Source organism: Semicossyphus pulcher, unplaced genomic scaffold (genome assembly GCF_022749685.1).
Source record: "Semicossyphus pulcher isolate SPU_LCO1_2020_fin unplaced genomic scaffold, fSemPul1.0.p SCAF_9, whole genome shotgun sequence".
NCBI lineage: Eukaryota > Metazoa > Chordata > Actinopteri > Labriformes > Labridae > Semicossyphus > Semicossyphus pulcher.
The window spans coordinates 15,887,027-15,902,686 of record NW_027211770.1 but is presented as its reverse complement, the minus strand read 5'-3'; the positions used below and the strand labels follow the sequence as shown (position 1 = coordinate 15,902,686).

The 15,660-nt window shown below is 38.7% G+C and overlaps 2 protein-coding genes across 2 annotated transcripts; both read left to right on the top strand.

Moving 5' to 3' along the window:
- Positions 1 to 1,160: 1,160 nt before the first annotated feature.
- Positions 1,161 to 9,734, top strand: LOC138583734 (uncharacterized). Its single transcript, XM_069655698.1, has 4 exons — positions 1,161 to 1,196; positions 1,708 to 2,794; positions 5,180 to 5,387; positions 8,600 to 9,734. The coding sequence occupies exons 2-4, from the start codon at positions 1,715 to 1,717 to the stop codon at positions 9,724 to 9,726; spliced, it is 2,415 nt and encodes an 804-aa protein (XP_069511799.1). The 5' UTR covers positions 1,161 to 1,196; positions 1,708 to 1,714; the 3' UTR covers positions 9,727 to 9,734.
- Positions 9,735 to 13,047: 3,313 nt separating this feature from the next.
- On the top strand, positions 13,048 to 15,151 carry LOC138584021 (chemerin-like receptor 1). Its single transcript, XM_069656133.1, has one exon. It carries the CDS (start codon positions 13,048 to 13,050, stop codon positions 14,143 to 14,145), a length of 1,098 nt encoding a protein of 365 aa, XP_069512234.1. The 3' UTR covers positions 14,146 to 15,151.
- Positions 15,152 to 15,660: the final 509 nt, after the last annotated feature.

Here is a 15,660-nt window from a genome sequence, read left to right as displayed (position 1 = left end):
TTATTCTAAATGTTAAAGTGTTTTTGTTGTTTCATAAATAAAATTGATGATGACTGTAATGTAGTTCTAGTTTTTATACCATTATCATCCTTATTGAAATATTATACAAAGATCCCTTTTTTCCACTCATGATTTCCCTCTTATAGTCACCACACGACTTTACTGCGTGGTCACTTTTCATCTTTATAATCGCTCTGTAAAGGTGCAGGAAGAGGGTCATGTGTTATCTGATGCCTATTAATAAACCATGATAAAAAAAACAACTAATACCAATCCTATGGGCACAAATATGTGTCAGTAGAAACTGAATTTGAATTATTTATATGTGAATTTTAATTGCTCAACTTGAATAGTTGAATTAAACATCTGAATTTGAATCACATCATTTTAAATTGAATGTATTAGTTTGAAACTGAAGGTTGGCTAATAACCTGAAATACAGATTATCTGAGACACAGTTGATGAGGAATCGCATGCAGATTCACAGCACCCCTTTTTGGCCAATCATGTTTTTGACCATTTCCTTCACTTCTGTGTCTGCCCATACCAATCCCAGGATATATTTATATATCTTGTTAGTCGTTCTCATTTTTATCATAGACTTGGTCAGTATAGAGACAGCCGTTAAACATATAACCTGCATCTGTGCTTTGGCATGTACTGTATTTCATGATGTGTTTTACTTATCAGGTGTATCTCTGAGTAAGGATGTCTTTTCAGAAGAACTTTGACTAAGCATATCAAACAGGATGCTAGAAGAAGGAACATGCTGCAGACACCACAGATTTGTGCAATTGCTCTGACACTACTATCACTGAAGATCATGCGTGAGAAAAAGAAATATTCTAACTTCACATCTGTTTTGCTTGCAGGTTGCAGTATGTACAAATATGTAGAAACAGTTGATTGTTTGAGTGATATGTTGCTTATTCCATCAGTGAAGAAACATCCTTGTTCTAAAAAATGGAAATACATGTTTTAATTATAATGTACAAACAGTTTTAAGTGTGAGCGCAAACAAGAGGTTTAATAGGCTTCAGTAAAAAAATTAAATTGTGTGCATGCTTCCTGTGGCTCCGCCTCTACTCAGGAGGTCACATGACATCATTTCCTGCACATCAGCCTACATTAATCTGTCAGTTTGATCATTTCTGCAACAAATTCATCCTCAGCTGACTGGAGAGCTTTGAGAAAAGGTAATCTTTGCTGTTTTCTGAATTTAATACTTTTATGAAAGATTTATCAAACGAGGTTGTTAGAAAGAAATATGACAATAAAATCATCTGACCTCTTTGATAAATGAAAATGTACTAATTAAGATGTATTTCAGAAACATTGCTTCTTTTCTGGGTCAATTACTTATTTTAAAATGAAAGCAGTACGGCGGACTGTCAAACCTGAACTGGCTGAAACAGAGAAACAAATGTATGAGTGATAATTATGTTGAAGGTAATTGAAGACTTGAAGAGCTGAAAAACATTTATCAAACACTTTGTTGGTTTAAAAAGATATGGATCATTTAGTAGGCTGGTCAAAGTAAGATTTCCGTCTGTCAAAGGAACTTTGTATTTTCAGTAATGTCTCTCTGAACAGCATCCTCAGCAGCTTCATTTATTTACATATAAGTCCACTCTATGTATGTTGCAGATTTTACAGACATCTATGTAGTTCAATATAAAGACTACACTTGTTTTCTTTGCGTTGCAGGTCAGTGATGGAGATGACCACTTTGCCCTTAAATCAAACAACAACAAATGAATTGGACATAAATGGCTCTACATCTGATGATAATTATTCTGAGCTGAAACAGTCTCTGAAGATCATGACTCTCATTATTTACTGCCTGGCCTTTGTTCTTGGAGTGCTCGGGAACGGAGTGGTTATCTGGGTGACCGGCTTCAAGATGAAGAAAACAGTTAACACAGTTTGGTTCCTCAACCTCGCCGTGGCCGACTTCCTCTTCACTGCATTTCTGCCCCTGAGTTTGACGAAACTGGCTTTGGATAATCACTGGCCTTTTGGGAAGTTCATGTGCAAACTCAACAGCACAATTTACTCTCTGAACATCTTTGCCAGTGTCTATATTCTGGTGCTGATCAGTGTGGACAGATGTGTGGCTGTGGTGTGGCCCGTCTGGGCCCAGAACTACAGAAGTGTGCGTAAGGCATCCTGTGTGAGTCTGGGTGTTTGGGTGCTGGCTCTGATTCTCAGCTCTCCAGACCTTGTCTTCAGGGACACAGGTCCATCATATGACAAGGTAACCATCGACTGCTTTGACAACTACATCCTTTCTGATGTCTATGACGAGTCCATGAATGAGCTGGAAATGTTTCGTTTTAGGGCCATGACCATCACCCGCTTATTCTTGGGATTTGTAGTTCCCTTCACTGTCATCGTCTCCTGTTATGCCGTGATAATCCATCGTCTCAGGAGAAACCGCACCCTGGCCAGGCAGTCCAGTCGGACCTTTAAGATCATCGCTGCAGTTATCACCGCTTTTTTCCTCTGCTGGGCTCCTTTCCACATCTTTAATCTAATTGAGCTGGCTTATTTTGTGAACGATTCTCAAACATTATATATCGTCATCACCATTGGGATCCCAATAACCACCGGTCTGGCCTTCATCAACAGCTGCCTGAACCCACTGCTCTATGTGTTCATGGGCCAAGGTTTCAGGGTTACAGCTTACAAATCCATCCTGGATGTGATGGAGGCTGCTTTCAAGGAGGAGGTCTCTCGCACATCCACCATGAAAAACAGTCAGCGCAATGAGATGTCAACTCTTAATAGTGAGGTATGAGGCTGTCAATGACATGAATAAACAAATACTTCAAACAACAAATGAGTTGGACAAAAATCGAAGTTGATCCATCAAATTTCCTGTCAAAGTTGTTTTTATAAACTGTAAACATGATCCCAGATAGAATCCCTTCTATTTCTGGATGGCTGACTAATTGATCAGATGTCAGATTCTTTACCTTTTAATTAGAGCCACAGTATTTACAATTTGATGGAACAAACTGATGGTAATATTGCAAAATTGTGTATAATATTGAAAAATAAGTTCATTGTAAATTAGTTTTAATGCAGGAAAAAGTTAATGTAAAATGCCAGGCCCAGTTGCCTCTGGGCCATACTTGTAATCTGACTGCATAATCACGATATGACATGCATGCTATTGTGCTATTAAAGCTACGAGTGTGACGCTCTACATAAGTGTGCTCTTTTTCCCCTTTATGAGTATATTCTAGTCAACTACACTCATCAAGTGGGCAGTGACGTGCGGTGAGGTTCATGGCTGGTGAGGCACTGACTCCATCAGAATCAGATTTACAAACATATGAACCCAACAACAGAGTAGATTATTCACCATTTGACAGCAAGGGCTGGCTCAATTCGTGGCAGCGGCAGCGAGTAGTGGCACTTCCTGCTTCCTGCCTTCCACTCCAGTTGCCGGTGTCTACCTCACACACACACACACACACACACATACACACACACTCTAACGTTGTTGCTAGCTCGCTGTCACTTACTCTGCAGCTGCGGAGTAGCATAAACATTTCTGGGCTCACCAGCGCCCCCTACGTTGAGGCAAGAAAACTGCCTGCCTCACCCAGTGCCTATTCACTGCCGTTGTAAGATCGCTGAGCACACTAAACAGGTTACACACATATATTATATACATCAGCTAAACTATGGAAAGCCAGGGGGGCATATATTAAAAGTGTTTGAAAGTGTTTTATTGGCGACATACAGAGAGACAGTAACACGCTCTCATTGCATGGCAGAGCACAGTTTGTGAGGGATTGCGCAATCCAAGGTGAGGCTCAGCTTGCTGCTGCCTCACTGTGCGTCTCTTCCCCGTATTTGAACGGAAATGTGAAATTTCAGCGATTTTTAAAAAAAACGATCCAAATTGTTTAAGTTAAATGGAAAATCAGTTTATAGTTCAAACCATTTGATAAATATAACCATTTAATTTATCTGTTTATTATATATTTTATTTATGATGACAGGTGAGGCTCTGCCTCCCCTGCCTCTCCTGACCGCACGTCACTGCAAGTGGGTCAGTCATTAGTCAGTTATAATTTAATTTTAACATTTTCATTAAAAAGTCAGTTCAGCAGCTTTTTCATTCTTTGAAATTGTTCTGAAGATAGTCGGCTCAGACTGAGGGGTCACAGATATCTGGAGCACCTTTATAACAATTGCCAAGGCATCTTTAAAGACTGATTATAGGTTAAGCTCAGAATACAGAACATGCCAGTGTTGGTTTTTTCAAAATAATTTGTATTTTTTATGGAGGGCATTACAGAGTATTATGATGCAAATTGTCTCAGTCAATGCTTTATTTGTTGACAAATTTACTTGGACTGCGATCTTAAATCTGTGGAATGCATTTTGGCTCCAATATTCCTCATTCAGCCTATGCTAAGTCTTTCCAACAAATCACAATTATGTTTATGTGGCAAAGGGAGCGTATTTGTAACAAATGGAAGTTTAGCCAGCAACGTCACCTGGGGACTTGCACTCCAGGAAATTTGAGCAAATCCTTGATAGCACACAGACTCGTTACTGATGAGGCAGAGACGTGTAGAATAAGTCAAAATATTTTATTGAAATTAAACAAAGAAAACGTACAAAATAAGAATGGGCTTGAGCTGTAGGGAAGGAATGGGGATGTGAAACAGTAAAAAATAGGTACACTAAAACTGAGCTAAAATGATAATTAAAAGTTGAGAATTTTTAAAAAGTTTGACCTAAAACGTACAGCTGCCAGTCCCAAAGTAAACTAAACTAAACTGAGGCCACTAGGGGGAGGCAGACTACACTAAGGAGGGTGCAGGGGTGCTACCACATACTCACCGCATTCCTCACAGCAAAATATGGTTCAGCCCATTGGTGTCCCACTGCTCTCAACTCATGCATTTGTGGGGGTACCTCACCACAGGTGCATAGCTTCCTAACAAAGTGTCTCTTAGAGACAAAATGACCTATTACTCAAAAACTAAAGCACGAAACAACTCAATTTACAACAAGTATTTTTAAAGAGATTGAACAATGAATACAAAAGAAAGAGGGGGGCAAAACAGCAGCAGTATTACTCTGTACCTGAAATGAAACACACCTATTAAAATACTAAAGAAAAAAACTAAAGACTGAACATTTTCTTCACCAGGCACAACAAAGACAGTCTATTCAGCAACACGACCAAGGGCCAGGTAAAGGTAAGTCTATAACTGAAATAGAGGGCAGAAGTCTCACTCAATATATTGTAAAAAGGGACAAACTGTTTAAAATGTGTATCATCCCAAAGGCCACCAACACAACCTGCCAGGCAGAAGCAAGAGGCCAGCACAGGCCCCAGGTGCATTTTATAAGCAGGCCTGATTAAGGAGTGGGTGGAGGAGGAGTCAGGGAGAGGGCTGCAGAAAGGGCTGCATTCAAAACAACCAAACTGGTGTTTCTTACCACATTTATATGACTCATCTCGTACTCGTACTCAACCGCCCCAAAATGCATTGCGGCTATCCAGCTTCTACAATGGCAGAGATGGACCTGAGATCAGACTGGACATACGTAAAAGGTTAAGTCAAGTGATACGGAGAAGACGGCTCTGAGTATGATGCGAACGGCATCCTAATAGTCAAGATAGTAGGCAGTATGCAGTACATACTGTTTGAGTATGTAGTAGGCAGTACGTTAGTGTGCGGTTTCGGACACAGCATTTTTCTTCCCATGTTCCTACACTAGTTTGTTGTCGTCCATCCAGTAACCTTGTTCCCCGTGTTTCCTGTGTGAATTTTCTTCATGGCTCCGTCTGTGTTTCTCACCTGTTTTACTGGATTTAAGTTGGACCTTTTGTTGGACTTTTGGTTCTGCCTTTTGGTTTCCCTTTTTGTTGGTATAAAGACTTTGATTTGCCTTGTGGATTTTGCCCTTTTGGCCTTTTGGTTGATTAGAAGATTTTGCTCCACCCTTTTGTATTTTGAGTTTTTGTTAATAAATCACCATAGTCTGCACGTGAGTCCTCTCCTTCTTTGTTCGAATCCTCCTAAACGTGACAGTTGGTCTATTGGTTTCCCATCAACAAACAAAAATGAATAAACATATAGCCATTTGGTGGTTATTCCCAAAACCTCAAGTTCTCCCTCCATTTGTAGTGGATAGAAATCATAAGGGGCTCCCAGAACTCTGAGTGGGTCAGAGGATAATGTTTAAACAGTCCTAAAAAGGAAACTCTCATTTCTGTGTTGGTCATGCTTTACTTTTTTCGCATGAAAAGATGATAAAGCTTTGGTGCAAAGTGCGTAACAAAGTATTTGTACTTACGCTTTTAAGCAGATATGAGATTAAAGGTGATGCAATACGTTAGTGTGCTCCTGTCACTCCTGCATTTCTCAGAGAATTCAATTAAGCACTGTTTCATCACACTTCACACATGATGTATGGAGGTCGTCCAGTTACCTGGTTCAGTGCTTTTCAGATGGTTATGTATCAAATGCAAAGCAGAAATTTACAAACAGAAGGCAATAATCCATTTTGCAGTGTAACAGTTCAAGTAATGCTCTGTCCTATAGGTCACATGCCTCCAGACTTCAGGGTCAGTAAGGCTAGTTAATTTGTTTTATAGATTTTAACTGTTTGTTTTTTTTACCAACTTTACATTCATAGACTTTAGTGACTTACAGCACAACTGGAATTATTCATAAGAAGCACTGACAATAATTTAGCTAAATCACCTTTTACAAACAGGTAATTGGAAGAAGCAAATAGTTCTGAGTAACAATTATGTGTAATGTCTTCAGATACTATAAGATATTTCCTAAAGGAGTTAGATTTACATTATTATTTAACTCCTTAACAACAGTAAAAAAGTGTCCAAAGGCCCAATTATTCTCCATTCACCCTCCAGCATTGTGACTCAGGTGCATCTTAAAAAGCAGCAAATATCAGAAGCTAAGAGAGATAAGCACTTATCTTTAACTCGCCACAGACAGGAAATCTGTCTAACAGGAAGGAACATACAGATAACTGACTCCTTCTGAAGTAAGCTGTTAATTAAAGTAGGCTAATAAGGCTTAGGTTTGAAAAATGTAATTATATAATGGATCTAAATAGATTTTGTTATGTTTATGTGTAAAGCTTTCAAATGGAAAGTGGAAGCCCACTCTTTTATTAACTACTCAACAAACATCACTTCACACAATGGCAAATGCTGCTGTGACTGTAATGTGGTGCAGAGTGACGAAAGGGGGCATTTAAACTTGTAGTCTTTATGTTCATACATCAATTAAAACAGTCAATGCAGAGCAATTACACTTCAGGAAACATGAGCGCTACTCACATGGGGATAAACACATTATGCAGCTCAGGTCCACATTCAGGCAGTCTTCAAACAGGACCCATGTTCTAGGGGGGAGATGTTTCAGGATGTAGTGCAAAGAAACATGTCCAGAAATAGAAAAGAAAATAGATGTTACACACTTTTCTTGAGGGACTTGGACCCATGATTTAAGTATTTCGTAAATACTTCCACCAGTAAACATTTTCCTTCTAAACGAGGCCCTGATTTGTTTTCATAGCTTTATTAAACAATTAAATTCAAAACAGCAAGGTGCGAAGTAACGATGATGTGATATTTTTAATTGTTGAAAAGTAGTGTCAGTATCAGACTCCGCTGTCATTAAAAGTATGAGGGGGTTATCGGATGAATCTTGTCCGTGTGCTCGTCACGTGACCTCACATATTACAAGATCACAGAGCATCTTCAGAGCACATTTGGCACGCAGCTTTCGTTCACGCGCAGTTTGAGGAGGGTGATTTGTGCTGCGGACACATCCTCAACTGAACTTTGGCAGAGATACCGTTGTTTGTGTTGTTATTTGAATGTGTGCGAGAATAATGTGACGAGACTATACAGAAGTCAATGAGACTTCAGCATCAGAAAAAGGCTTTACGAAGAAATTTACAAAGAAAACAAAGACGAACTCTTTTAAATTAAGAATAGGTCAATCGATATGTTTCAGAGCGGGCTGCTTTCTCAAGTGGTCAATGATTTAATGAAAAAAAACACCACCTATCCGCAACCAGCTTATAATTTAAGCCTATACATTAATTGTTCATAAAATATAATAAATATTCTTTATATGCATTTAATCACATTTTTTATTTCAAGTGTTGTTCGTACATGAATTCATACTCATAGGCTTTATGCATCCACTTGTTAAATGTAAAGTTATTACCTCATGGAAACTCAGAAAAGCATTTGTCCCAGGAAATAATAACATGGTTCAACTCTATAAGTCGAGGTCAGCCTGGAAGCATTTTTAAAAGGGGCATTTAGACATTTTTGTAACTTTAGTTTCACTGGAAGTCAAGATTAATATTTGGTTCAGCTTTAGATGGTAAAAAACACATCATATAAAAACATAGTGCCCATGGGTCAGTTGGGGGAACTAAACTATAGTTTCAACTGTGGCACAAGTATTCTTACAATATTGATTCACAAAAATGTCACAGTATCAAAAGTAGTGGTTGTTACTGTTTGAGCTCTACAAAATATAGATAAACTACATGTGTTATGTTTTCATGACAGGTCTCAGGACAAGAATGGAGAAAACTACCACTGCACCTTCATATCACATCAATACATCTGATGGATCTGATAGAAATGACTCATCTGATGAGTGTTCTTATCACAATGATTATGCTGAGCTGAGACGGTCTCTGAAGATCATGTCTCTTTTTTTTTACTGCCTGGTCTTTGTTCTTGGTGTGCTCGGGAACGGAGTGGTTGTCTGGGTGACCGGCTTCAAGATGAAGAAAACAGTTAAAACAGTTTGGTTCCTCAACCTCGCCGTGGCCGACTTCTTCTTCACTGCACTCCTGTCCGTACACGTGATTAAACTGGCTTTGGATTTTCACTGGCCTTTTGGGAAGTTCATGTGCAAACTCAACACCACACTGATCACCTTGAACATGTTTGCCAGTGTCTATATTCTGGTGTTGATCAGTGTGGACAGATGTGTGGCTGTGGTGTGGCCCGTCTGGGCCCAGAACCACAGGAGTGTGCGTAAGGCGTCCTGTGTGAGTCTGGGTGTTTGGGTGCTGGCTCTGATTCTCAGCGCTCCGTACTTTGTCTTCAGGGACACAGGTCCATCAGATGACAATGTAACCATCTACTGCTTCGACAACTATACCCTTTCTGATGTCGATGACGAGTCTATGAATGAGCTGCGAATGTTTCGTTTTAGGGCCATGACCATCACCCGCTTACTCTTGGGATTTGTAGTTCCCTTCACTGTCATTGTCTCCTGTTATGCTGTGATAATCCATCGTCTCAGGAGAAACCGCACCCTGGCCAGGCAGTCCAGTCGGACCTTTAAGATCATCGCTGCAGTTATCACCACTTTTTTCCTCTGCTGGGCTCCTTATTACATCTTTATTCTAATTGAGCTGGCTTATTTTGTGACCTATTCTCCAAAATTATCAATCGTCCTCTTCATTGGGATTCCAATAAGCTCAATTCTGGCCTTCATCAACAGCTGCCTGAACCCACTGCTCTATGTGTTTGTGGGCCAAGATTTCAGGGATATTGTCCGTAAATCCTTCCTGAACATGTTGGAGGCTGCTTTCCAGGAAGAGGAGTCTGACTCTCACACTGACACAAACCCAGTGAACACCAGTCAGAGCCAAATGAGGTCAATGGATACTGAGCTGTAGAACATGAAGAAACAAATGCTGAAACTGTACATAGCATATTATTTGGACACAAATTATTATTTTTTACTTTTGTTGTTTGTTTGTTTTGAGACATTTAGTTTACTGTGGAAACACACAATGAAAAAACACCAATTATCACATTTTAGGAGACAGAGTCAGTGAAATGTCATTTTTGCCTGAATAACCACATATGTGATCAATCAGTTATAAAATTGTTTGCCTTTAAATTCCTATCAATCGACTTATCAGTTGAATAAACAGCACAGCACATTTTGTCTGTGTATTGTATGTGTTTGGTAGATGTTGCATGTGTTCATAAAACACAATCCTTCCTCTGTATAAAAGCTTATTCTAAATGTTAAAGTGTTTTTGTTGTTTCATAAATAAAATTGATGATGACTGTAATGTAGTTCTTGTTTTTATACCATTATCATCCTTATTGAAATATTTTACAAAGATCCCTTTTTTCCACTCATGATTTCCCTCTTATAGTCACCACACGACTTTACTGCGTGGTCACTTTTCATCTTTATAATCGCTCTGTAAAGGTGCAGAAAGAGGGTCATGTGTTATCTGATGTCTATTAATAAACCATGATAAAAAAAACAACTAATACCAATCCTATGGGCACAAATATGTGTCAGTAGAAACTGAATTTGAATTATTTATATGTGAATTTTAATTGCTCAACTTGAATAGTTGAATTAAACATCTGAATTTGAATCACATCATTTTAAATTGAATGTATTAGTTTGAAACTGAAGGTTGGCTAATAACCTGAAATACAGATTATCTGAGACACAGTTGATGAGGAATCGCATGCAGATTCACAGCACCCCTTTTTGGCCAATCATGTTTTTGACCATTTCCTTCACTTCTGTGTCTGCCCATACCAATCCCGGGATATATTTATATATCTTGTTAGTCGTTCTCATTTTTATCATAGACTTGGTCAGTATAGAGACAGCCGTTAAACATATAACCTGCATCTGTGCTTTGGCATGTACTGTATTTCATGATGCGTTTTACTTATCAGGTGTATCTCTGAGTAAGGATGTCTTTTCAGAAGAACTTTGACTAAGCATATCAAACAGGATGCTAGAAGAAGGAACATGCTGCACACACCAGAGACTTGTGCATTTGCTCTGACACTACTATCACTGAAGATCATGCGTGAGAAAAAGAAATATTCTAACTTCACATCTGTTTTGCTCGCAGGTTGCAGTATGTACAAATATGTAGAAACAGTTGATTGTTTGAGTGATATGTTGCTTATTCCATCAGTGAAGAAACATCCTTGTTTCTGTCATGAGTTTCTAGTTTAGTACTGGTTTTGTCTTGTATTTCGGTGTTCAGTTATTTTTTCTTGTTTTACCTTGTCACTTTGTCTATTGTCATGACTTCTCATCGTTTAGTTTTGTATTTAGTTTATTCTGTGTTCTTGTCAGTATTTAGTCTTGTTTAGTTAAGTATTTCACTTGTGTCTCTTTGGTTCGATCATTTCCTGTTTTACTTTGTCACCTTGTCTTTCGTGTTGGTCCACTTCCTGCCTTTGTGTTTCCCGCTTGTTTGACTATGTGCCCTGCCCTGATTGTTTTCACCTGCCCCTTGATTGTCTCACCTGTGTCTGATTAGCCTCACCTCCTAAGTTTATTTAGTCTTTGTGCTCCCTTGTCTCGGTGCGGGTTCATTGTCATTGTCTGTGAAAACCCTAGGTATGTCTTCCTGTGTTTGCCTGTGTATTATTTGGGATTTTTGATTACCCAGCTCCTTGTGTTATCTCCTGTTTTTGTTGGATTTTCAGTTGGACTTTTGTTCTTATTAAATCATATCAGTCTGCATCTGGGTCCTCACCTTTTTGTGAACAATGAACCGTGACAGTTTCAAACATCATTAGTCGTTGTTTGCAATTGATCCATCGTTGCCCCTGCAGCTTCCTGTTTTTTCCAACCAAATATGAAATAATAATAATAATAAATAAAAGGTGCAAACAAAAACAAAACGCTGGTTGTTTTGTCTCTTTCACACAAAGCAGCAACACCTCAGTATACAGTCTATGAATAATACTCAACATCTGTCATTTATTTCAAAAGCCAAATGCTCCACCTAGTGGTCGGAGGTCTAAATGCAAAGAAACGTGTCCAGAAATAGAGAAGAAAATAGATGTTACAGACTTTTCGTTAGGGACTCGTAAATACTTCCACCAGTACACATTTTCCTTCTTAACGAGGCCCTGATTTGTTTTCATAGCTTTATTAAACAATTAAATTCAAAACAGCAAGGCGCGAAATAACGATGATGCGATATTTTTAATGGTTGAAAAGTAGTGTCCGTATCAGACTCCGCTGTTGTGTTTGCTTTACCTGTTTATTTTTGCAGATTTTAATTCGATAGCTTTCAGAAATGTGTGCCTTCATCATCATTAAAAGGCTGTCATTAAAAGTATGAGGGGGTTATCGGATGAATCTTGTCCGTGTGCTCGTCACGTGACCTCACATATTACAAGATCACAGAGCATCTTCAGAGCACATTTGGTACGCAGCTTTCGTTCACGCGCAGTTTGAGGAGGGTGATTTGTGCTGCGGACACATCCTCAACTGAACTTTGACAGAGGTACCGTTGTTTGTGTTGTCATTTGAATGTGTGCGAGAATAATGTGACGAGACTATACAGAAGTCAATGAGACTTCAGCATCAGAAAAAGGCTTTACGAAGAAATTTACAAAGAAAACAAAGACGAACTCTTTTAAATTAAGAATAGGTCAATCGATATGTTTCAGAGCGGGCTGCTTTCTCAAGTGGTCAATGATTTAATGAAAAAAAAGCCTATACATTAATTGTTCATAGTTCATTGTTTATATGCATTTAATCACATTTTTTATTTCAAGTGTTGTTCGTACATGAATTCATGCTCATAGGCTTTATGCATCCACTTGTTAATTGTAAAGTTATTACCTCATGGAAACTCAGAAAAGCATTTGTCCCAGGAAATAATAACATGGTTCAACTCTATAAGTCGAGGTCAGCCTGGAAGCATTTTTAAAAGGGGCATTTAGACATTTTTGTAACTTTAGTTTCACTGGAAGTCAAGATTAATATTTGGTTCGGCTTTAGATGGTACAAAACACATCATATAAAAACATAGTGCCCATGGGTCAGTTGGGGGAACTAAACTATAGTTTCAACTGTGGCACAAGTATTCTTACAATATTGATTCACAAAAATGTCACAGTATCAAAAGTAGTGGTTGTTACTGTTTGAGCTCTACAAAATATAGATAAACTACATATGTTATGTTTTCATGACAGGTCTCAGGACAAGAATGGAGAAAACTACCACTGCACCTTCATATCACATCAATACATCTGATGGATCTGATAGAAATGACTCATCTAATGAGTATTACTATTACGATGATTATGCTGAGCTGAGACGGTCTCTCCATATCATGTCTCTTTTTTTTTACTGCCTGGCCTTTGTTCTTGGTGTGCTTGGGAACGGAGCGGTTATCTGGGTGACCGGCTTCAAGATGAAGAAAACAGTTAACACAGTTTGGTTCCTCAACCTCGCCGTGGCCGACTTCCTCTTCACTGCATCTCTGCCCCTCAGTGTGACGTACAAAGCCATGGATTTTCACTGGCCTTTTGGGAAGTTCATGTGCAAAGTCAACTCCACAATTGGCTCTATGAACATCTTTGCCAGTGTCTATATTCTGATGGTGATCAGTGTGGACAGATGTGTGTCTGTGGTGTGGCCCGTCTGGGCCCAGAACCACAGGAGTGTGCGTAAGGCGTCCTGTGTGAGTCTGGGTGTTTGGGTGCTGGCTCTGATTCTCAGCGCTCCGTACTTTGTCTTCAGGGACACTGCACCAGCCTTTAGAAATGAAGAGGTCATCAACTGTTTCGACAACTTTGCCCTTTCTGAGTCTCTGCATGTGTTTCGCTTGCAGGCCATGACCATCACCCGCTTCCTCCTGGGATTTGTAGTCCCCTTCACTGTCATTGTCTCCTGTTATGCTGTGATAATCAATCGTGTCAGGAGAAACCGCACCCTGGCCAGCCAGTCTGGTCGCACCTTTAAGATTATCGCTGTAATTATCACCACTTTTTTCCTCTGCTGGGCTCCTTATCACATTTTTAATCTAATTGAGATGATCCATCACATGACCAGTTCTGCAAGTCAAACTTTAGACTACGTCACCACCATTGGGATCCCTATAACCACCAGTCTGGCCTTCATCAACAGCTGCCTGAACCCACTGCTCTATGTGTTTGTGGGCCAAGATTTCAGGGATAAAGTGCGTAAATCCATCCTTATTGTGTTGGAAACTGCTTTCAAGGAGGAGGTCTCTGGCTCTCACACTGACATAAAGTCAACAAACCAGTCAAGCAAAGAGAGGTCAGCTCTTAGTGAAGTATAGGACCATACATGACATGAAGAATGAAATACAGATACTGTACAAATATATTCAAAAATATTACTGAATAGGACACAATTGTAGCCTGCAATTCTAAGTGAATTATTCAATTTTTTAATAATGATGTCTGCCCACTTGTAGAAAATTAATTTTAGACTGTAAATAATTATATCTAACAGATATTCATCCACAGTGTTCATTTCTACAGCATCTTCATCAAACACATCCAACTTCCCCTTTCGAGCCAACTCAACGCAACATCAAGTCTTGCAAAAAATTCGACAGTCCCACCAGAAACCATCTCTTGGTTGACCAGCACTATTTTTTTTGCTGATCCAGTATTTGTCATTTCCTCATTTGGTCAGTGTAGACATTTTCACACGGTAATTCACTGTGTAGCCTACGTCTTATGGTGGACCTGCATGCCATCAATCTACACTGCATGTAGAAACACCCTAAAGAGAACTGTCAACCAAATCACAATTTCTACATGCCTACCACATTGTTTGATATACATGTTATTGTGTATTTTATTTCTATTTTTACTATAACAATAGGCTAACAAATATATACAGCAGTTACTCTGAGTTTGCTAAGGTCCAGCCCAATTTACTTGCCTTAGTCTTGTTCTTTGGTCAGTTCGGTTTATATACACTACCAGTCAAAAGTTTGGACACATTTTCTCACACAAGTGAATGGGAAAGTGTGTCCAAACTTTTGTCTGGTAGTGTATATCTATATATATATATGTTGTGTATATATACATATATAACATTTAGTGTATTGATGATTATTTGACAGCATTAATGATCAACAGTGTACAGATTTATTAGAGGGGTCGTTTGTATGTAAATGTCTGATTAACTATGCAGATTTCTTGTAATTTTATTTCTGTTTTTTTCACTTACCTTTACAAGACCATCGTCAATAGGAAATGCATTGCATGTAATGTCATTTTTTAAAACATTGTTATGATTTTTGTTTGATTCAACCTTATAATAAAAAAATGTCTGTGGAACAAGAATTGCATTAATGTTTAATTAAAAGCCATACTGCTGCTGACTAAAGCAATACTGTAGATCAATAGCCAGTAATCTTGATCATTTTTGGGAAACGTCTTTAACATATAAGGTTTGTCATGATGTCACTGATGTTATACTAGAGATCATACTCTCATGCTGGTTCTTGGTATTCAAACATAATTTTTCCTCTCAGAAATACTATAGATGGAATGAGACTATATACTGTTTGTTCCAAACATAAATCATTATTTTTTAAGACATGGTTTGATAATGGCATACTACTTCTCTGACAGTTGTTTAATCAGGAGGGTCATTTGTTTACTTGTAATTCATTTTTATCGGAATATAACTTTCTTGTACTCCCCAGAGAATTGGCTATTCTGTGTTGCATCAGGTATAAAAATCCTGCTGTCGTCTGCAACGAGAGATATTGTGCATCAAACTACCCTGCAAGAATTAAATCTAGGGAATTTAGATACTTTTTTAAGTATAAAAA